This window comes from Chlorocebus sabaeus, chromosome 10 (assembly GCF_047675955.1).
Source record: "Chlorocebus sabaeus isolate Y175 chromosome 10, mChlSab1.0.hap1, whole genome shotgun sequence".
NCBI classification, from domain to species: domain Eukaryota; kingdom Metazoa; phylum Chordata; class Mammalia; order Primates; family Cercopithecidae; genus Chlorocebus; species Chlorocebus sabaeus.
Window position 1 is genome coordinate 41,483,467 of NC_132913.1, and position 24,962 is coordinate 41,508,428.

Consider the following 24,962-nt stretch of genomic DNA (forward strand, 5'->3'; position numbering starts at 1 on the left):
TGTTTGTTTTTCCTAGTAGGTGTTTTCTCCATGAAGATGTCCTCAGAACTCTCTAAACTAACGTACCCTACTTGAAATGCAAACTACCAGATCTAATTTGCCATCATCCCTTCTTCCCTCCCTGAATGCTATTGCTTTTCAATGGGTTATAGCTAAAATGATACCTAATCTCAAAGCAGCTCTACTAATCATGCTGTGGGTGGAGGTTTGATGAAAAATAGACCCTGCTCATCTTGCTAAGTTAGTACTTAGAATGCATTTGGAAATAGACTTGAAGGTCAATTAGTGTATTTGATTAGATTTCAAATGATAGCATAAAGTAAACTGTAAGGAATATATATTCAAAGGAAATAATTCCATGGACTAATAGGATAAAATGAAGCTAAGGCATATTAAAGTAACAAAATAATTACATTTCATCATATCAACTGTAATCAGTTTGGAGAAGATAATGTAACATTTTAATTATCTTGTGTCTATAAATTGGTTTTAATTTTTCTGCAGGAAAACGGTTGTCTGCCCTATCATTGATGTGATTAGTGATGATACTTTTGAATATATGGCTGGGTCAGACATGACTTATGGGGGTTTTAACTGGAAACTGAATTTCCGCTGGTATCCTGTTCCCCAAAGAGAAATGGACAGGAGGAAAGGAGACAGAACATTACCTGTCAGGTATGTATATCATCTCTCTTGAAGATTATGTATATTCCCATAAAAATTAAGGAATATTATAAATTTCTGTTCTAATGTTTAATTAATCGTATCCTTATTATTCAATATGCATATACATTATGACCCTTTACATAATCATATAAGGATCAATAACAATATTAAATCTAATTTAAATTAGTATAAGCAAACCTAAGTATTGGCAAAAATGCTAAATATCTTTTGAAGGTTTATATATTCTTATATTCAAAATACATTTGCTGTGAATTTTCTGTGTGACAGAAATGTGCTAGCCTTGACACTTCAAGTAAATGTATGTCTTACCTCAAAGTGTATGGCTTATGATAGAAATGTTCTCAAAACTGAAATAGCCAAAAATGTTTTGCTAAATATTCTAAATATATCACGTTTAAATGGCTATCTTCCTTATAGATTCTATAGGTCCATTTGGAAAATTTTAATGTATTCAAAATTTCAAAGGGTTTATTGCCCCAAATTACTTCAAATACTACTTAAGTTGAAATATTGATTAGTGAAATATGGGCTTACTTGTAATAAAAAATATCTTATACATCTTGAATTGTCTGTATAAGCATTACCCACTTTATTAACACAAAAGTATCATCTTCATACTTAAACACATTGTGGACCTCTTACCTGAAACTAAAAATTGATTTCCTGAAAAATACTTGGGGAAGTATTCACTAGTTTAGTTTTTTAAAGATGAATTTGGCAAATCATCCTTCCTTTGGAACATGAGAGAAATACCCTAACATTCTAAAACCATACACTTTAAGTCCTCACTTAGCATTGTAAACGGGTTCTTGGAAACTGCAACTTTAAACAAAATAACAAAAAACACTGTCATCAATTTTATAATGGAGGGACATTGAACTGAAGGATGTTACTTGAGGACCTTTTGTTTGTCATTTCACTTAAAGTCACAATAGCATTAAGTGAAGACTTACTGTATGTAAAATCCATGATCTGAACAAGAATGTCTGGTAACCTACTGAAGGGATGACTTATCTATTGTCACCTACTTAATTATATAATGAATTAATTAAAATTAAACTCTAAAAATTGGCTAATGGAAGAGAGTGACTAAAGTTATTTGTTATTGAATAATTAAATATTAGAGATGTTAACTTCTAAAGGAGATCTATTACATCAAAGAGAAAAATAAAATGTGACTTCTAACATTTGTATAAAGTCATGTAAGTTATCATGTCAATATTTAAAATGTAACTTAGTAGTCTTAAGTCTTGTATAATCTTCAAATTCACCAAGTCTTATTGATACTTAACCTTTAACAAACTGGGAAAATATAGTGGCTCATGTTACCATCATTTATTAGATATTCTGTTTTCCCAAATTGTTTTCATTTAGTGTTAGCTGATATTTAAACTTTAGATCCCATTTGAAAACTATCAGAATGCTTGACCAATACACTTACATATAGATAATGTTTTCGTTCATTTGAAAATGCTGTTTATAAGAAGGCATGTTTATACTCATTGGCAAAAGACATGCTTTATTTATGTTCTCACAGAGTCAAATAGAAGATAACTAAGAGGTAGCCAACAGTCATAGTAAGAAATTACTGATCTCATTCATAAAATAAAGATCTATGTAGAAATCAATCATTATTACTCATCTTTCATTAACTAAAACAAAAGATGAATCATCTAACTTGCTATATTTTAACCATAATTTATGTGGTTGTATTACAGTAGCATGAGAACTGATAAAATCTCGGTATATTTTGTTTGCTTCAGTAACCGCACATCATTTTATTTTCTAACACTCTGAGGAAGCTGAAGCGAGAGAAACAAAGAAACCTCAGTCTTTGCTGAAGTTTGCTAGATTTTTGTGGCAAAAGGTTAATTAATTCATGGGCTCGGTTGTAACAGCCTGCAGGTAATTTTCATCAGCATAGCTGTAATGTGAACGTTCCTTCTACTTGTAATCTATTGCTTGAAGCCGTGATCATTTTTCTCACAGTCATACAAACAGATAAATCATTCTAGATGTTGAAGATAATTTTTTTCCTACTTGATTAACAGAATTCTGAATAGCTAAAGTGATGAAAATGAAGCTGAAATTTTAGTTTTCTTAGTGGAATGCTTTATTTAAAATGTCAGTTATAAAAGAACCTTGTAGTCACCATAAATGGCTAGTCATCATTTAGAAATACAATCATGCAACTGCTTATGTTGAAAGCCAGGTTGAACTTGTGACCTAAATCAGTTATACTACATCTAAAGTAAAGCTTAACATGGTGATTCTTATTTTTCTATTGCCAACTTCTAGGCTTTGGTATTTTCATTTTCATAATAAATGGAGTTTGTGAAATACTTGTTAATGTTCATATTATAACTATGGAATAATATACATAATTGTGAATATATCGTTTTCTTTAATCAGTAAACTTCCCTTGACATTTAATAATCGAATTATATGACTTTTCAAGAATATTTCAATTATGTGTGCAACAAATAGTACCTTTTAAACTAGAGGTCATAAACTAGGAGCTTTTGTGCCAAATATTCTCTATAGAAGTGTTTTATTTGGCATACATAGTGTTTTACATTTTCAAAAATTACCAACACTTTAAAAATGAGATATTTTAAATAAAAATCTGTATTTCCATCTACTAATAAGTCAGAAGGTCTTACTACAATGGACCAGGATTCTTAACCTGGCACCATCAGGTGGAGTTTAGTAGAAACTGCCCATGTGGAAATGGCATGAAAACTTATCCCAATCTCCACAACTTCTTCTAATTATGTTCCTGACTCTGAGGCTGAGGGTCATTTGGTATTTGTCATCATTCTTGAAATTGAAGAAATATTTATCTGCACCTGTGTCTTCAGAAAAGAGGGAAAATATATTTATTGCAACAAATCCACTTTATATAATTATCTTTATTTGACTATAATCTTTTAAAGTTTTGACGCTGGTCTTAGAGGCTACTGCCTGGGAAATGGCTCAGTTTGAAACTTATCAAGCATATCATGCCTGTATAACTATGCATATACATTACCTAATGGAATAGGCAACTAGTAGCAAAGTTACCTGATAATGCAAATAATACTCTAGATCATTTAATTAATTTGGGGATGAGTTATGCATTTTTTCCTAACACATGCAAATGGAAGGTGATTTGGTTTAGGCTATTGAAATAAGTTTGATTCCATACAAAAATAAACATACAAACTGTTCTATTTGTATTCCATGCATACAAACTGTTAGGCACTGTGCTAAGTTCCTCACATACGAACATGGATAAGGCAACCTATGCTGTCAAGTTGCTCACTGTCTGGCACTGGCCACAGGTATGCTGGATGAGGGAAAGAGTCTAGTGTAAATGGTCCAAGTGTGGATGTACAGGAATAATTATGTCTACAACTAAAGTGGTGTGGACCTCTAGAAATGAGCCTGGCTTAAGTCTTATTGATTGCTTTAGTCTCTTAATTATGCCCTGTAAGTGAACCTCAAATAATTATAAAGATATTCATTTCCACTTTAATTTCACACTGATTAAAATAGATTTTTAAAATTAAAAACCTATTGGTAATTTCCAAGTGAATTTAACTTTTTTTACCCTTCACATCTTACCTTATGGACTTTTTTACATTTAATCATCATTAATATTTTTAATATGACTGCCTTCACTTTTACTTCAAGTGCCATATTGAGTATACTTCTAAAGTAAAACAAAAGAGTTTTAGATGTTCTTTAAATTCTGATATAGTAATAAATCAAATGTAAATATTATTGGTTTTTATTTCAGACCTATTATACCTAATCTTATATTCCTTTTTATTAGCATTCACTTTATTTCATGCATTTATTTTTCACTCAGTTAGAATTAGGAGTTTATGAAGATCAAATAAATCAAGTAACATCATTAGTATCTCTGATTATAATTGTGAAAAACTCATGGAATGTTCACATATATTATCTCCTCTATCATTCTAGTGTGATCATAGAAGAAGCATCGAAGCTAGCCTTCGAGGATCTGGTTTTATTTCAAGCTCCTCCAATTAAGAAATTACCTAGTCTTCACAACTGTAAAATGGAAAATTATTCTCCCTACTTTGCTTAACTCATGAAGTGCTATAAAATATTGAAATGAGCAATGTCCTTGATATGAATTAGATTTTAAATTTATATCTGATAATGTAACATATAGATATTGCAAAATAAATGTGACAAATACCTAAAAGGATAAAGAAGCAGAACACCAATGAGCCACCTCTTTTTGAATTTGGTTGTATTTTCTTCGAAGGCTTTTCTATGCAATTTTTTACAATGTAAAAGTTGATATATCATCAATATTTTTCTATGCCATTAATTTTTCCCCACATAGGTTTTAATGGCTGCTAATGTCTCAATTACTTAAGATGTTTCCCTATTTTTTTGTTGTTGTTGACTAAAGTTCATCAAGAGTTTGTTTGCACTTTAATTTTTTTACCAATTATTTCTTCTTCACCTAGTTTTTGCATACAAAGTGATTGCTTTAGAATTATGCATTTGAACATGAAATTTATTTTAATATTCCTGATGCCTTCTGCCAATTTAATTCCTTCCCAAAAATATTATCACTGAATCAATTTATAATTTCACTAGTAAGTATAATAAATTAAAAACACAAATGTTACTCTTTAAAATCTTATACAAATATAAGACGAAGTTTCTTATGTTTAATAGTAACAATTTACTGCTTAATTTTTATCAGATTGTATTACACTTTTCTCAATCCAACCATAATATACGTTCGAATTGGAGGAAAGAAACAGAAATAGATACCACGAAAGCCTTTAAAACACTTCTATAAAATGAAAGATATGAAAACAACAGCACAGGGAAAGGTCAACATTGTGAGCAGAACAAAAACTGAAAGAAAGAACTAACTTTGGAATGCTCAACTAGTAATGCTCTTGCTTACTCCTGTTAAAATCTAATGTATGTTGATTGAGAGAAGTAAAAAATTCTCTCCTCAAATAAAAATATTTGAATCTATATTCTATGAAAAAGAAGAGTACTTTTGTATTGTATTACTTTCTAATAGCTTAGGGGATAATTTTCAAGACTTTCTTAGCAACATGTTGGGATAAGAAAACTAGGGTAATAGAGTGGTAAATTAAATATTACATTTATATACTGAATAAGTTTATCACGTTAACCAAAATATTTTACGACATCTGATCCCAGCTGGCCCCACTGTTTATTTTGATCCCTCGTAAGCATGAAATGAAAGTAAAATGAAAGATTAAAATTTGCACTAATTACTGTACATCCTTGTGGAAGCTTAGGGTTTTATCAGGTCCTAGGAATTATTAAAAAGGACTTAGGCGAAAAAATAACTACTCCTTTATTGGAAATATAGATTAAAGCAGGCACAGGTTAAAGTATTTGATTCCCATGCTTGTTGGTAAGTGGGTTCTTTGGCAGCAAAACAAATCATTTGCCCATACTAAGCAGAACATTATATTTTTCTTATTCCTTAAAAATAACACAAATGATTTGTGTTCCATTTTGTGTTCCACTAAAATCCTGCAGAAACACAAATTGTTTCTGCAGGATTTTAGTAAGCTTCCATGTCCAGAGCCCAAGCCAGCATAAGCTCTTAAAGTAACAGTTTCTTCTCTACAGAAAACCACATCTTCATACCCAAACATAGGTTCAGATGATTGTAATAGTGTGTGGTATCCACCAAACTTCCCATTTTTAGCTGTAAAAACTTTAATTACATTCAGCATTTAATTATTCATCACTCTGATAGAAGAGCATTTGTGCCTCTGCTTCCTTTCTCTTTCCTCTGCTTTCTATTTTGGTTATACTGCATAGAATATGCAAGAAAGGAGAGAAACTCTTAGCATTTCATTTCCTTTGGGTTCCTAAACCTGCAAAATGGTTAACCCAATAAAGCCATTCGATTTTATAGTTAAAAAAAATCAGATGTATGTGAAGATTTCAGCTATTCATGCTCATATTTGTAAATGTAAAAAAAAAAAAACCCTCATTTTTATTACTTATCTTTATTAATTTTATAATCTATGGAAAATGTTATAAACACAGATCTAAATACTAACAGCGTAGATATTGTGTTATTTGAACATATAAATAATAGCCTAGAACTCATCTGTAGTCTCTCAAACATTCTTAGGAGTTTTTCTCCAAGGCCCTTGATTATTTGCAAGTAAGATTAAACAGAATCCTGATGTACCAAAAGAAAAAAATAGAAGGAATGATGTTTCAAAACTTTAAGAGAAATTGTTTCTGAAGGGCAGTCCAAAAATTCACGGGAAAACATGGTACATAAACATGGAACCTGAAATCAAGAAAAATGTATTATTTTATATTATTATTATTATTGTTTTGAGACGGAGTCTCGGCTCTGTCGCCCAGGCTGGAGTGCAGTGGCGCGACCTTGGCTCACTGCAAACTCCGCCTCCCGGGTTCCCACCATTCTCCTGCCTCAGCCTCCAGAGTAGCTGGGACTACAGGCGCCCGCCACCATGCCAGATTAATTTTTTTGTATTTTTAGTAGAGACGGGGTTTCACGATGTTAGCCAGGATGGTCTTGATCTCCTGACCTCGTGATCCGCCCGCCTCGGCCTCTCAAAGTGCTGGGATTACAGGCGTGAACTACTGTGCCCAGCCAGGAAAAATGTATTTCTAGTTACCCCAAATCTTTTGCTGTATAAGGTATATGGACAAATGGAAAGATGATTGATTGATTGATAGATAGATAGATAGATAGATAGATAGATAGATAGATAGACAGATAGATAGGAAAGAAAGAAAAAGAAAGATGACTTTTTTATCCATGCTACCAATTAGTTAGGGGTCCTTGAACAAGTCATTTAAACACATTGCAACTAAATTTTTTGACCAAAACTGTAGGGATTTTAGAGCTCTGAAATATTACATATCTGAAAATTATTTGGACCCAGAAAACAATAAAAATGAAGCGACTTATAATCTTGGTAAACAGAGATGTTTCCCCTGTTTTTATAGATTATATCTAAAATGTATACTATAAGCTTTGTGCTGGTATTGTTTCAAGAGTGTTACATACATCTAGCTATGAAGTCCAGACTTCTAACAACTAAATTTGGCTGCCTCTTGGGGTCTCCTTCCCTCTCTACAGGGTAATTATCCTAGCGTGAAATACAGGATATATTGTCTTCTTGGCGAAAATACAGACATTACATTTTAGCATTACTGAATAATTAAATGTATTCTGTCACAATTTCTATTGATTTGCCAACTTCTGGTGAAAAACTCCAGCATTTTTCCATGTCAAATGCATACTTTTTTGAGACCTTTACTATTTTACATAGTTACAAATCTTCATATCTTAAATTCTAAAATACTATCAGAAACTGGGCACTGTGGCACGTACCTGTCATCCTATCTGAGACAGGAAGATTGCTGGAGGTCAAGAGTTCAAGATTATTCTGGGCAATATAGTGAGACCCAGTCTCAAAGTATAACTAAATACATAAATAAATAAAATACTATCAAATTCACTCCCTAAAACTCCTATTAAAGGATAGAGCCTTTGAAAATCTTGGAATTAGTGAAGTCATCTTTGTTACTCATCAATTTAGCAGGTGCGAGCAAAGAACATTTTTGGAATTTCAGAAATAAAATTGCAGATAATTTTAACTTTCAAATAGATTGTTCTGTGGCTATAGGGATACATTACTCATTTGTTTATTTATTCAGTAAATATCCATCAATAGTCTAATACTGTTATTATGATGTTATTTATTTATTATTATTATTATTATTTGAGACAGAGTCTCCCTCTGTCACCCAGGCTGGAGTGCAGTGGCGCAATCTCGGCTCACTGCAAGCTCTGCCTCCCGGATTCAAGCTATTCTCCTGCCTCAGCCTCCCAAGTAGCCAGGACTACAGTCATCAGCCACCAGGCCCGGCTAATTTTTTTTTTTTTGGGCGGGGGATATTTTTTAGTAGAGATGGAGTTTCACCGTGTTACCAAGGATGGTCTTGATCTCCTAACCCCATAATCTACCTGCCTTGGCCTCCCAAAGTGCTGGGATTCCAGGCGTGAGCCACCACGCCTGGCAAATAGTCTAATACTATTAAACCAATGTATTGGATATGCTTATAGAAGTGGTGAAATGTACACAGAAATAAATATAATACTATATACAATAAGAATTGGCCGGTTCCTTGAGATAGACAGTGATAAGGGCTTATAGAAGAAGGTGGAAGGAGAAGAATATGTCTTGATTGAGGGAGCAGGGGGGCAGGCGCAGTGTTGTTGAAGGTAGGCTGCCTAGAGTGTATAACATTTGTATTAGCCTAAGAATAATCAAGTTTGAACGTACAAGGGGAGATTTCAAAGAAAAATCCAGGTGACCAATGGATGTGAACAAATATACCGAGGCACAAAAACATAAAGCATTTACCAGTAACAGCTAAACAGTTTACATGCAGGCAAATAGTTAAAAGGGGTTGGGAGGAGCTCATTGGGTAGTGCTAGATTAATGATGCCAGGATAAAAAGCCAGAATTTATTTCCTTAACATAGATTTTTGAACATCTGGTTAACATTTTTAGAGGAGCATTGATTTAGAGAAATTATTCTGGCTATGATTTTTAGGACAAATTTCAGAAGCAGAAGAATCTAGAGGCATCCAGATCCTCTCAGCATCTAAGCATCTTAGCATCTAAGAGGACCCCATTATTAGCAAACATAGGAGATAAAAGTAGTCACTATGATAACAGAGATGAGTCAAAAATACTTCAGAAGAAAAAGAAGTCTTTTGGAAATAATTGAATTAGGCGCAAAAAAAAATGTGGTTTTTCATTTTATCTTAAGAGACTGGAAAGAAATATAAGACATTAAAAGAGAAGCAGATGAGTAGCAAATTTTCAAGTCTATGATATATACACTGAACAGAGTCAATGGAGTTTTTTGAAGGAATCATCTAGTGAGTAACTGCAAAAGCACAACTTATGCAGAGGAAACAAGTATGAAAACACAGATTAAGAGTGAACCACAGAGGTGACAGTGAAAGGTATGTGATGAATGATCTGATCTTACCCAGACAAAGAGCACAGAAAGAGAAAAGTGCTTCTGAGAGATCCTTGGGAGGACTACATTTCAGATGAGAGAAGAAATTATTAAATGCATATATCCACAAAATAATATTATGATGTATATTGGACCCACCTGATACATATGAAATTAAGAGCTTGTCCAAAGTCTGATAGGAAGGAAAAAGGAGAGGAAGGGGGTATCAATAAGAATCACAAAATTAACAGTCAAAATAGTAGAAGGGAAACCTCTACAGAACAATGCAATGGGAACTAGAAATGAAAATAATTTCAAGCAGGAAGGCTGATGAATTGTACTGTATACTTTCAGAGGAAAAAGTTAAAGACAGGTTATTGGAGTTTAGAATCAACGGGGACCTTTCAGAAAGAAGTTATTGTAGAGGTGGGAGCAGGATCTAGCTTCTAGTTAGAAGGTCAAAAGTTGTTAAGGGAGTATGTAGAAATTATCCTTTCAAGAAGGTTACCAGTGAAGGGAATAGAAAATATATGTCCCTAGTTTAAAAGAGTAGTAAGGTGGAATGAAAATGTTTTTTGGTTTAGGATAGAACTTAATTCAGCAGGCTTGTAAGCTCAAGGGACCAATCTAGAAATCAAAGGCATAAAACATAAATGTTAATAGTCAATGAGCAAGGGCCTGAAAAAGTAGTCAGGAGAGAGTCTGTTGAGGCCACAAGCATGAATGCTAGCCGACAAGGAGAGGAAAGGAGGTATTCTTTTCCATGAGACAAGAGGAGAGAGGAGGCCATGAGGAAGACACATTTTTAATCACATTGAGCTAGAGATTGAAGGAGTTTAGATTTCATGATTGAAAGAGTTTAGATTTCCTGCATTTCCTTCATCCCCAGGTTGTTGAGAAGAGTCCAAAACTTTTGGAAAAGACTCAGGCCAAGTGTGGTGACTAACACCTGTAATCCCAGCCCTTTGAGAGGCCAAGGTGGGCAGGTCATTTGAGCCCAAGTGTTCAAGAACAGCCTGAGCAACATGGCAAAACCCGGTCTCTACAAAAAATACAAAAAGATAGCTCAGTGTGGTGGTGCATGCCTGTAGTCCCAGCTACTCTGGAGGCTGAGGTTGGAGAATCACCTGAGCCTGGGAAGTCCTGCACCACTCACTCTAGCCTGGGTGTCAGAGTGAGACCCTGTCTCAAAAAAAAAAAAAAAAAAAAAAAAAAACTCAGTTAAAAATAAGACAGGTAAACAAGTAAACATAGATAGCAGGATTGTTAGCAGTTTGTGAATTAAGCAGAGAATCAATAATGTGGACTTGTCCTATAACCAGTTAACCACATCTTATTACTTTTCCAGTGTCTTAATAGCAGAAGTAAATGAAGTGAAAGGTAAATTCACCCAAGCACCAAAATTTTAAAAAAAAAAAAAAAAAAAAAAAAAAAAGAGAAATAATTGGAAATTGCAGAAAAGCAAGCACAGAGAACCAAGATTCCTAAGCTAGTGTTTTACTGACATGGCAGAGCCTTGGAAATGGGTTGGGAGAAGGGAAGAAGAAATTCCTGAAAGTTGTTATTAATGTGAGACTAGGGATTAACTAAGGAACCATAATCACCGATGAAGGATAAAATGACTTCTTATGAAAACAGGAGGAGTTAAAGAGTAAGAAATTATGCTCTGAGGCAGATTTCAGTCAACATCTTGGATATGAGGTAGTTCCAAATGGTTTTGAAACCTAAAGTGAGGGTATATATAGAGAGAGGAGCCCAAGTTAAGTGAAGGACAGCAAGGATTTTGCTTAAATGATTAACATCAATAACAACAACAAAGATGAATTACCTACCCTGTTGATTATGTGTTGGGAACTGTGTTAAGTGCTTTACTTCTGTTAACTCAGTTCATCTTTCCTACTTACTATGTGTGGTAGGTAGTGTTCACAGTCATTGAGCTGACTATTCCCCTCTTGTTCAATTGATTAAATTGGTTGTTTGGTTTCACATTGTATGGACACAACCTTGAAAAGCAAATAATTTCAGCTAATTTAACCATAATCAAGATTTTTCATTTTCTAGATGCTCTGAACACTTAAGGTTTACATAGGCATATGTAAATATTTTATTAAGCATATTACAGGGCAGTTAACTTAGAACAGAACATGTTACATAACAGTGGCTATGGCTATAGGTATTAAACATTATAAGGCACAATCTCCTATCTGAGAGAGCTAACTGATATTGCAAACCCAAAAATCTGTCCAGGAGTATCTGTCTTCAGAAAATACAAGAGTTTCTTGAATAATTGTAATTTTATCTTATTATTTTTATTATTTTCAATCATAAGTAAAAATTATTTGAGTCATTCTCAATAGTATAAAAATAAACTACTAAGCATAGTTTATTTTTAGCCACTTACACATTTCTCACATATAAGAATGATGACCAACTGTAAGATGAAATTCAATACATGTTATTTAAATTAAAATGTGCCAGTACTTTATCAGTAAGTAGATAAGTAGATAGGCACTCTGAACTGATCATTAAAAATGCATCACTTAACAATATTAAGCATTTGGTTGCATTATGATAGGATAATTGCAGCAATTTTGGTTCCTAATTTTATCAAATAGACTCTCCAGCACTGTAATATCTTATATAGTTATTGCCATAGTGTTCCAAAACCCCCATCAGGTGAGAGTCATGGCTACTTCCTAATTACCATCTGCTTAGCTTTGTTAGTGTTTCTCATTATAACTCAGAAGGTCAATGATACTGTTCATGATAGGAACCCAGCAAGATGAAAAGTAATAAAATAGCTCTGAGACTAAGCAAGGCTCTGCTACTCCAACTGATGGACAGTTAATTACCTGAGCATAAAACAGTGAGAGCACTGGGAGAAATAGAGAACTCTGCAATATGGTAGATGTCCAAGTACAATATTATTTGGTGGTTTTTCAGTGAACAATTCTGTTTAATTAAAACATGAGCATAACCTTTGGCAGAGGAGAATACAATTTTGACAAAAGCAAAATATTTGGTTTTTAACAGCCTCACAGACTACTTAGATGAGCATTCCAAATCTCAGTTTCTATAGCAGTTTCTCACCCTTGGCAGTGCATTAGAATTACATAGAAACTTTACATAATACCACCGTCAGGCCCCCACCCCCAGCCAATTAAATCTAAATCTGTGGAGGGTGGTACTTAAGCATGCCCATCTTTTTTATAGAGGTGCCTCAGGTCCTGCTATTGTGCTTTGAAGGTTGCAAACCACTATATTACAACTAACATTCAAAAGTCATCATTGCCAGTATGGATCTATTTTGTGAACAACTACAATCTTTTTAACGTTTAATTTACACTGCTTATATATAGAAGGACTTGTGTAGCTCACTCATTAACCATTGTCTTTAATTCATCTTTTAAATTAACAATTAACTAATCCTTTAAAAACTTCACATCTGACTTCTCAGCTCTTATAGAAGAATTAAGAACGTGAAACCAAAAGGCATTTATTCCTAGGAAAAAGTTTTAGTAGAATCCCTTCGAAGTGTCCTTTCAAACCTCTGAATAACAGAAATTCCATAAATCCTATAGGATTTATGTTTATCCATACAATTAGATGATTAATTCTATCATTTTAATTAGTAAAGAGAAGAATAAACAATTAGATGTAAAGCCCTTATGTTAAAAAATACCTTTGTAACTATCACTAGATACTTATTTTCTATAAACATTTTATAGAATTTATTTTTTTTTCATTTTTAAATAGGCTATGGATCTCTTCATGGTAAAACCATGTCCACAGGTTTCTAGAGTTTACATAAAAATGATCTATATTGTGTGACCTAAGTTCACAACTGGTAGTTTCATGACCAGCTAACCACTTCAAGGACAGTGCAAAGCGCAGAAACTTCTCTTCATTATGATTTTCAGAGGGAATATAGAAGTCCCAGTCTTCCATGGCTAGTGTCACTTTCATGTATCTATTTGATCACCTGTAAGAAAAACGAAAACTAATTTGAATTTTACAGAAAATGTGAAAAAAATGCTATTTATTAATTTTAAAACTTCTTACACCTTGACTTTATGTTTCTAGTTTGAGATTTTTTTAATATTTAGAATGTCTCAAAAATATGTGCTACAGTCTCATTAAACTCCACACATTGTTTTCAAAAGATATTCTTTTCTTTTTGTTTTTTTTCAACTAGGACCCCTACTATGGCTGGTGGCCTATTTTCTATTGACAGAAACTACTTTGAAGAGATAGGAACTTACGATGCAGGAATGGATATCTGGGGTGGAGAGAATCTTGAAATGTCTTTTAGGGTAATTGCATTTTATTTTATTTTTTGACGCTGAACATACTATGCTGTAGCATGCACATACCAGACCCAGTAATTTACTGTCAAATCATTTTTGCTAAGTGATACAAATTACTGATCAATTGGTCATCTTAATATATATTTAGAAGATTTGACAGAGTCCTATTGCATGCAATATTTACTGTTAAATGGAAAATTATAGGTAATTTTTGTTTTCAAAAATAATGTTTTTATTCACAGTAAAAATACATTAGGACTTTCAATTGCTGAAATAAAGAAGGGTTTTCTTTTTTAATAAAGTGTTACTCTGTAAAATCACTTTGTGTTTTTGAACTGAAACTTGGAAGTATTTATGTAATCTGAATTTGCAACTACTGCCTGAGATTGTTTTCAGAAAACTTTAAGAATGAACTGTGGTCAAAGGAATTTGGATAATTCTGCAAGTAGTATGACCATTTTCACTAATATTATTGTTGGATAAATCAGTTTGAATGAAGCAAATTCATTTAATAAATGGCCTTCCAAGTAAATAAAAATTGAGGAGTAAGTCCTTACAAATATGTTATTAGGAAATGTTTAATAATAATTTAAATAATATTTAAATAATTTTTTATATTCAAAAAATTTAAAAATGATGACATAAGTTTGCTTTCATGCTAAGAAATTGATAAGCACTAACATAGTGGTTTTGTTTTTTCTAATCACTGCTTTTTTTTCTACCTAAAATTCAGTGTAAACTGTGTGTGTTTTTTGTTGTTGTTGTTGTTTTTGTTTTATGAGACAGAGTCTCCATCACCCAGGCAGGAGTGGTACAGTGGCGCAATCAGGACTCACTGCAGCCTAGACCTCCAGGGCTCAGGTGATCCCCCCCTCAGCTGCCCTGGCTGGGACTACAGGTGCGCAACACTACTCCTGGCTAGTTTTTTCTTTCTTTTTTTTTTTTTTTTTTTTCTATTTTTTGTAGAGACAGGGTTTTGCCATGTTGCCCAGCGTGGTCTCAAATTCCTGGGCTCAAGCAATCCACCCACCTCTGGTTCTCAAAGTGTTGGGATTACAGGCGTGAGCCACCACACCCAGCTTCAGTGTAAAATATACAAAACATTCCATCATTTTGCCCAAAATATTTGTACAATAAAATTATAAGAGTTTAGATATATTTATCTATGAAGTTTAAAAATTATGCCTTTTAATTTCTCATTTCAAAAGCAAAGTTTGTTTTTCATTATCATAATATAAATATGTGTGATGTTGTGTAAGAAAATGTTAAAATTTGAGAATGAGTTACCTTGAATTTCTCTACTGTAGAATTCAGTGGATCTTGGATAAATTATTTTAAAATCAGTAAGATGGCCGAGTTATATTACTATTTTGCCTGTAAACTTTCCTTTTAGCCAGATGTCTGAAACAAACCTTAGTTAATGGAATTTTATTATTTTTGCATTTGCCTATATGCTTATATTCTCATGAAACTTGCCAAACCAAACTCAGCACCACACTCAGGAATATCTTCTTGCCTTCAGGTCCATAGACAGTAAATCTTTGCAGAAATTTTGAGGACATTTGAGAACCCAAAATTATTACCTGGTATAGTTCTCACAGTGAAAGAAGTAAGAGGTGACAGAAAAAGAAAAGAAAAGAAAATCAGTATATTCAAAAGTTTAAAAACATTTTGCTTCTATTCTTAGATGTAATAATGAGAAAATTTACTCATTCATTAACCGATATTCTTTGGGTGCTATGCTGGGTTATGTAAGAAATAAAATCAACACAGAAATATTGCTACTATGTAGGATCCTCTTGCTACTTTTTCTCTTGTCTTCCTAAAATTCGAATTCACCTCTTTCCTCCCTACCTGTTAAGCTTGATTTTCTGACAATGGACTCCTTTTACTTTTATCACATATGTCCCAGATTGGAGGGATGCTCTTTATCTAACTGATTGAAAGTAGAATTCAGAAAGAATTTAGTGGAATAATATGATAAACGAGGAGGACCTGATCAGGAAATGTAACGGAGGTATAAATGTATAAAAAGGAAGACTTGAGGATGTGATAGGTGAGGCAGATACTAGGGGTACAGAAGGAATGCAGCTAGGGGCCATAAGAATAATCAAATCCCTCAAAAATGACACAGGAGGGTTTCTGTAATTGATTTTTGGGATTATTAAGAAATAAAATATGTATCAATGACTGTTTTAAAACAATATCAAGTGTTTTAAAATGTATTATCTTTGGTTTCCATATGACTTTAATAGAAACAAAATATGTATTTTGCTTTTTATTAGACTCTTAATTTATGTTTTACTTTCTTCTCTGTGACATGAATATGTTTGCTTAATAGTTTGTGCTGTAGCTGAGGAAGACATTGAATAAGGAAAAATGCTAGAATAGCGCATTAGCAAAAGATTGAGACCCCTCATCTCTCTTTAGACTAATTTCATGACTTGATGAAATGAGGATATGTTGAGCATTTATAATCAGAGGGTTTGAATCTAATATCCAGCTCAATCATTACACAACAAATATACATTGAGCAAGTTATACGTTTCCAGGGACTGAGGCTACAAAGATGAATAAAGCATGATGCTTCTTTGCTCTCAAAGAACTACATTCCTGTGACAGAGATGCATAGGTGTTATTGTCAAGAAAATGTGATAATTTCCTGTATAAATTTTTGTGTAAGTTTTTTTTTTTGTCTCTGTCGTGTGAGTATAGGTGAACGTAAACTCAACTGTAAAAAGGTGATTACAATAATAGTGAAGTTATTGTGGTTTTGAAGCTGTGGTCTACATAGGTTCTAGTCTAAGTAAAAAATATAGAAATATTTAGGGCTTGTAAAATGTTAAGATTCTGACTGACCCCAAGGGATTTTAAGCCAAACCAAAGGAATACATTGCAAAGATTTATTTGTAACATATCACTTGATCGTTGTACTTAAAGACATTTGAAAATTTTATGAGAGCTGTAGATTTCCTAAGAAAGATGTTTCCAACCTTTTAAAGACAACAGATTTAAATACAGTTTCAAAGGGTTTAAAAATCTCTTGAAACCTTAGGAGAAAGACCCTTGGCATATAATAATAGTGACTATTAGTAATTATACTAGGTAGTGAGTGGAATAGCTAAGGGTTGACCCGCAGCATTCTGACAGCAAGGACTGTGCTGTTAAATACCATACTCTTACCTCCTCATTAGGGTTCATCTCTCCATAACGTAACACACTTAACAGCTGATGGTATTATTAAGAGAAAGAAAGAAGCTAACATGCAAATACAAGCTTCCTCCACAATTCTGAGATGGTTCTCTCATCTATAATCTTATCTTCCTCTTATAGGCTATAGCCTCTAATGGAAGATGATACACATTCAATAGCAGTGAGAATATCAGGTATATCTACCAGAGAACAGCAGGTAGATCTTAATGCTTCTGAAAGCATTAAGCAAATATTTCTCCTTACTGCATTACACAACAATCACTGCAATAACATAAATTCTAACAGCACTGTCTAAACATAAGTGTTAATTAATTATGTTTAGACAGTGTTATGTATGTGCTGGGGATACAGTAATGAACAGAACAGACAAAACTTTGTGCTCTTATGGAACTTATATTTTAGAGAAAGAGACAGACAATAAACAAAATAAGTAAAATTTATTAAAATATCAATTATAAGTGTTAAAGAAAAATATGTAAGGAAGGTAAGATTACATGAAATGTTAGATTTTGGAGGATAGATAGGGGTTGAAATTTTAGACACGAACTGAGAATTGATACTGAAATAAAATAGTGATAAAATGAACCAAGAAAATTATGAATTATCATCAAAAAGTATCCTCTATATTTATTTAATAACCCTGTTTCAGGATAAGTATCAACCAACAAGGACACCAAAAGTCCTTGTCTTTTATAAGCAATATCATGGGGGGCAGCATTCCCAAGAGTACAGATCATTTTGCCCATTCTAAAATGAAGAAAACTGCTACTGTCCAATCAACGGAGAGCATGGGAAAAAATAAATAAAAGAGCTTGATGACAGCAAAGGAAACAGAAATCTGCCTCACTGCCATGAATGATTACAAGTATGGACTAGGATTCATATAGCCTGCATTCAACACCCAGCTCTGGCACTTACCATCTGTGTAAGCTTAGGTAAGATAGCACATCTTCTAAGCTTTAGTGTGTCCATCTCTAAGACAGGAGAGATTACAGCACTTTCCTCATATTTTTAGGGAAAGATTAAATGAGACTATATATATAGTGCTGAGTACTCCACTCAACCCATAAAGTGTGTCATAAATGGCAGCTGTTGTGGTGATTGTTATAAGCTGTGCAACTCAGGGCAAGTCATAACATTCCTGGGAATCACCTAAAAACAATCTTACCTTTAATAATTAGGCTTTGATCATGGTTAATCACAAGAGAGAATGTACATAGAAAGTCATTTAAACTCAGAAATGCAATATGCATAAAAGTATAATTATACTAAGTGCTAGTTGAGATGTACTTCTAAGGCTCCCCTGCTCAAAAAAAATATATTAAATTTTTAAAAAGAAAAGAAAAAACACACACAAAAAATACTTTTTTGTATTTTGTGTATGCTTCCACAACATCTTTGGAGTTAATTACTGACATCTAATAATCTAGGGTGGAAAACATTTTTCTACACTCATAAATCAGTTGGAATGAAAAAGTTGTTGAGTTAATTTTTAAAAGTATGTATCATCTAGACTTGGAGTAACAAGTACTAGAGTTTCCATTCTCCCCATCATTCACCTGAATAAATTAAAAAATGGACAAAAATACATAAAATAACACTTTCAAGACATTGAACAGCAGGTCACCCTGAGAGATGGGAAACAAACAAGGAAAGCCCCACAACTGCCTCAGCTTACTGCGTTGTGAAAGTTTCTGGGCCTTAGTGATTAAAGGGCTAGATCCTAACAGACTCCATGACTTGAGGAGATGAAGCTGAGTATCTGGGGAGACCAAGCCTGCTGGAATTTGGTGAACAGAGTAATGGAATTCTGGGCAGAGCATTCAAGAGATGTACAGAGGTTCCCGTGGGAGTATTCAGCTGTGTCTTCACATATGTGTGAGGAAACAATCCAAGTCTGAGGAAAGAACCTTCAGAAAGGATTAGAGGTCTCATTGCCCAGTGATGACTCAGGACAGTCAATTGTACCTGTATCCTCAAGACAGATTGATTCATGAGATAAGGGATAGAGTAAATATTGAGAAACTACGTAACATACTTCTTAAAAATCCATGGATAGGCTGGACATGGTGGCTCATGCCTGTAATCTCAGCACTTTGAGAGGTCAAGCAGGTGGATCTCCTGAGGTTAGGAGTTCGAGACCAGCCTGGTCAACATGATGAACCCCTGTCTTTACTAAAAATACAAAAAAATATATATATATATTAGCCGGGCATGGTGGTGAACACCTGTAATGCCAACTACTCCGGAGGCTGAGGCAGAAGAATCATTTGAACCTGGGAGGTGGAGGTTGCAGTGAGCTGAGACCACAACATTGCACTGCAGCCTGGACAACAGAGTGAGACTGTCAAAAACAAACAAACAAACAAAACCCGTGGATTAAAGAACAAGTAAAACTACCACTATTTGGAATGTAATGAAAATGAAAATATAGCATATCAAAATGTGTAGTGACACTAAAGCAAACTTAGGAATTATTTATAGCACTAAACATCTATATTAGAAAAGAAAAATCTAAATAAAAAAAGAAAGATATAAAATCAATGACCTTAGCTTCCACCTTCAGAAACTAAAAAAAGAAGAGTTTTAATGCCAAAACATCTAAGGAAAAGGAAATAATAAAGATAACAGCAGAAATAAATGAAATATAAAAGGAATATATATAATATTCCATATATATGATACATATATTATATATATATATATATATATATATGGAAAAGCAATGAAGCCAAAATTTGTTTCCTTGAAATCAATAAAATAGATGATATTTTAGCCAAATTTGGGAAAAATAGAGAGATAGCACAAATTATCAATATTGGGAATCAGAGAGGTGACCTGACCACCATGGATTCTACAGATGACTAAAAGGATTGGAATGGAACGTTATCACTCTCATTATGCCAATAAACTTGACAACTTAGATAAAATGGACAACTTCATTAAAAGATAGAAATTATCAAAGCTCAAAGAAGGAAAAAATAAACCAAACAGCCCTGTATCTAGTAAATAAATGAAATTTATTCTAAAAATTTATAATTTTTAATACTTTAAAAATACTTTTTACAAAGGAAACTCCGTGGCCAGTTAACTTAACTGGTGAATTCTACCAAATCTTTTGGGTAGAAATAAGAAGAGTTCAGGCCAAGCTCAGTGGCTCATGCCTGTAATCCCAAAACTTTGTGAGACCAAGGAGGGCAGATCACCTGAGGTCAGGAGTTTGAGAATAGCCTAGCCAACATGGTGAAACCCTGTCTCTACTAAAAATACAAAAATTAACTCGGTGTGGTGGCAGGCGCCTGTAATGCCTGCTACTTGGGAGGCTGAGACAGGAGAATTGCTTGAACCCAAGAGGGAGAGGTTACAGTGAGCCAAGAGTGCACCATTGCACTCCAGCCTAGGCAAGAAGAGCAAAACTCTATCTCAAAGCAAACAAACGGACAAACAAAAATGCTTCCACAAAATTGAAAGGAGGTAGTACCTCCCAATTCATTCTATGAGGTCAGCATTAATTACACAGATACCAAAACTTGACAAAGTCATTACAAGAATAGAAAACTAAAAATTAATATTCCTGGTAAATAGAGATGCAGAAATTCTAAATAAAATTAGCAAATCAAGTTTCTCCATATGTCAAATAAATAATATATCTGATTAAGTAGAGTTCATTGCAGAAATGCAAGGTTGGTTTAGCATTCAAAAATCCATCAAGGTAATTCACCATATCAAGAAACTAAAAAAAAAAAAAATGGATTGGTCATGTGGATAGAGTCAAGAAAAGTATATAACAAACTCAGTCTACTCCTGAATTTATGAAGAAAAAAGAAAAAACAGCCCTGACAAAGGGCTTGAACAAAAAAACCTGCACATACTTAATGTTGAAACATTGGATGCTTTCCCTCTAAGATCAGGAATAAATAAAAATTTTGGATCTTACTACATCTACTTAACATTATACTGGAGGTTTTAGGCACAGCAATAAGGTCAGAAGAATAAATTAAGCCATCCATATTAGGGAGGAAAAATTAAGACTATAATTCCAGAAGACAAGATTATCTACAAAATCCAATGGAATCTACACAAATATTGCTAAAACAAATAAGTCAGTCTTCTTATCAAGGTTGTAGAATATAAGAACAATGTATGAAAGTCAACTTTATTTCTTTACACTAGCAACAAACAGCAGAAAACTGATATTAGCATCTAAAATAATGTAAAAAATATGAAAAAGTTATAAATCTGACAAAAGACGTGCAAGACATCTACGCTAAAAACTACTGTATATTACTGAGAGAAATTAAAGAAGACCTAAATGAATGAGGATAAATACTATTATTTATTAATAGTTAGTAGGCTCAATATGATATTAAGATGACAATTCTCCCTCAGATCAATATAGATTCACTGCAATATCAAGTGTATTGTATTTACTTACTGTTGCATTGAATCTATAATGATATGCAATAGTAAATAAAACTTATTTTGTTAGGTAGAAATTGACAAGTTGATTCTATCCATATAGATATACAAGGGATGTATAATAGCTAAACATGAATTAATAAAGAAAAAAGAATTAACCAAATAGGATTTAGAATTTATTATAAAGCTGTAATAATCAAGACTGTGTGTTATTGACATAAAGACAGATAAAGCAACAAAACTGAAAATCTGGAAATAAACTTACACATATATATGGACCACTGATTTCTAACAAATATGCAAAGGCTGTTTAGTAGAGAAAGAATAGTAGTTTCAGTAAATATTATTAGAACAACTGAATATGTGGGGGGAAAAACAACTCCAATCCATAAGTTATGCCATGAAAATATTAATTCAAAATGTAAAAATATAAAATTATAAAAGAAAACATAGAAGAACTTGTGTGACCATTGATTAGACAAATATTTCTTAGATATGACACCAAAAGTATGAGTCATAAGAGAATGGATTGGTAAATTAGATATCATCAAAATTTAAAAACTTGTGCTTTTCAGGCTGGGCATGGTGGCTTATGCCTGTAATCCCAGCACTTTGGAAGGCCAAGGTGGTCAGATCACTTAAGGTCAGGAGTTTGAGAATAGCCTGGCCCACATGGTGCAGCCCATCTCTACTAAAAATACAAAAATTAGTCAGGTGTGGTTGTGGGTGCCTGTAATCCCAGCTACTCAGGAGGCTAAGGTAGGAGAATCACTTGAACCCAGGAGGGGGAGGTTGCAGTGAGCCGAGATAGCACCACTGTACTCCAGCCTGGGCAACAGAGTGAGACTTCATCTCAAAAAAGAAAAAAAGAAAGAAACAAACAACTTGTGCTTTTCAAAACCACTATTAAGAGAATGAGAAGTCAAAGCACTGACAGAAAAAAAGAAGTTAGCAAATTATATATCTGATAATGGATTTTTATCTAGAAAAAAAAAACTCTCAAAACTCAGTAATAAGAAAACACTCAACTCAATAAAAAATGGCCAAAATAACTAGAATAGACACTTCACTAAGAAAGGTCTACAAATGGCCAATAAGCAAATGAGTAAATCCTCAGCAGTTAGTGGGGAAATGAAATTTAAACAACGATGAGATTACACTACACATTTATTAAAAAAAGAAAGGTTAAGAAGGTGGACCATGTTGGTGATGATATGGAAGAACTGCACCTGCAATGCTGGTGAGAATGTACAATGCTACACTAAACTCTGGTGATGATATGGAAGAACTGCACCTGCAAGGCTGGTGAGAATGTACAAATGCTACACTAAACTCCAAAAAATAGTTTTAGTACTTTTTAAACACTCTTGAGTATTTACTTGGTGGAAAGGAAAATGCATATTCATACAAATAGTTGTATGCTAATATTCATAACAGCTTTATTGTTAACACAAAAGCCAGAAACAATCCAAATGTCCATCAGCAGGTCAATGAATAAACTATACTTTGTCTGCACAAAGAATGTGTACAAACTATTAATGCACCCTACAACTTTGGTGAATTTTGTAAAAATTATGCTGAATGAAACAAGCCAGGCAAAAAGATTACATACTGTATGACTTCATTTGTATAAAATTTTAGTAAATGCAAACTAATCTATGAAATCAGATAACTTGTCTGGGGACATGAAATTGAGGTGGCAAAGGGAGGATTGCAGGGAGAGACTACTAAGGGGCACATGAAAACTTTTAGGGGTAATGTATATATTCATTATCTTGATTGTGGTGACAGTCTCACAAGTTTCACATATGACAAAACTTCTTATTGAATGGTACAATGTAAATATATACTGTTCATTATATGTTAATTATACTTTAATAAAGCTATTAAGAATTAAAACACAGAGAGAGAGGAGAGAGAGAGAGAGACTCCAAAGAGAAACAAATGAAGGAAAAATGTAGTTCAAAATATCTACTTAACAGTAAACCTCTATACTCAATATATTAGATTCTCAATATATCATAATCCAGTTACTTTTAAATACCCCTGTTGATCTGATTGTAACAGTCTACCTCTCAGGACAACTGTATTCATTAAATGAGGTAGTACTTATTAAAGCTGTTTATAAACTGTATGGCAATATTAATTTTTATTATCATTACCCTTAAAATAAGCTCTTTTTTCAGTAACTATTATTTTAGTTAACAAGATGGAATTTACTTCAAATACCTCAGTTTTCTTTTGCTTGCAGATCACAATGAAAACAGTAGTATATACTACCTGAAAAATATAGCCAAGTGAAGTGTCTTCCCATGTGAAATCCATTTATTTCAAACTTGTACAAGCAATTAAGTGGAAAAGAAATGAGAGCTGACATAATAGTGGAAAAAATGAAAGGCAGGGGTTTCCATTGAACAGAATAGTATGGTAAATGAGGCAAAGAAATTTGTCAACCTTTGGGGCTTATAGTATCCAGACTTTTTTTAAGTACTAAAAGAAAGTAAAGAATTTTCTAAGCAATATCCACACAATTCAAATTTTACCAGTGAAAATATCAGACATAATAATTTATTAGAAATCATTTTAGACAAAGTCCAGCTGATTTCTTTCTTTTAGGGTTCTTTGCCTTTTTGTAAACTTGATCATACAAATCTGATGAAAGTAGGTTATTTGTCAGTGTGTAAAACTTGACTGTTTTTTGGGGGGACTAGTCATAGAAACCAAACTATAATAGAAATATGGAGATGGTTTTGTGGGATACTTTTCTTTAAATATGATAAATCACTCTCTTAATGATAATATAGATATTTGTTAGCCTTTTAAAAAAATTCTATGAAATCGTAAACTGACATCATGTGTGCGTAGTCTCCACAAAGAATACAAACCAATCTTAATGATTTGGTTCAGCAAATGTTTCTCTTGTTCCCTATTTGGTGCAGGCTAAACCTTAAACATATTGAAAAATAGCTTAAATTTTTAACTTCTGTGCCTGCAACTAGTTTTTCTGTCATCTGGCCACCACTTTGCTTTGAACCATTGTTTAAACATATATTTTCATTCAAAGAAGGGCTTTTTAAATTTAAACCACAGAATAAAATATTTCTAGATAAGGTACAATGAGACAGTGCTACTAAAGACTGTCATATCTATTATACATATTTCTAAAGCACAGGTGAGTAGGTGTCACAGAATTAATATTTCATTATGTTTCCTAATAGAATTCTGTTTATCCAAAACAAATGTGTTAGAATTTTATTTTGAATATTGACGGCTACAAATAACTGGCTTCAT

General features: G+C 33.2%; 1 protein-coding gene across 6 annotated transcripts in view; it reads left to right on the forward strand.

Annotated features, from left to right (window-relative positions):
• Positions 1-24,962, forward strand: part of GALNT13 (polypeptide N-acetylgalactosaminyltransferase 13) — a 590,104-nt gene that overhangs the window by 378,456 nt on the left and 186,686 nt on the right. For all 6 annotated transcript variants that reach the window (XM_007964986.3, XM_007964988.3, XM_073019693.1 and 3 more), the window contains 2 exons: positions 505-675; positions 13,928-14,045. In XM_007964986.3, the coding sequence (XP_007963177.1) occupies positions 505-675; positions 13,928-14,045 (289 nt within the window). The remainder of the gene's footprint in view (positions 1-504; positions 676-13,927; positions 14,046-24,962) is intronic.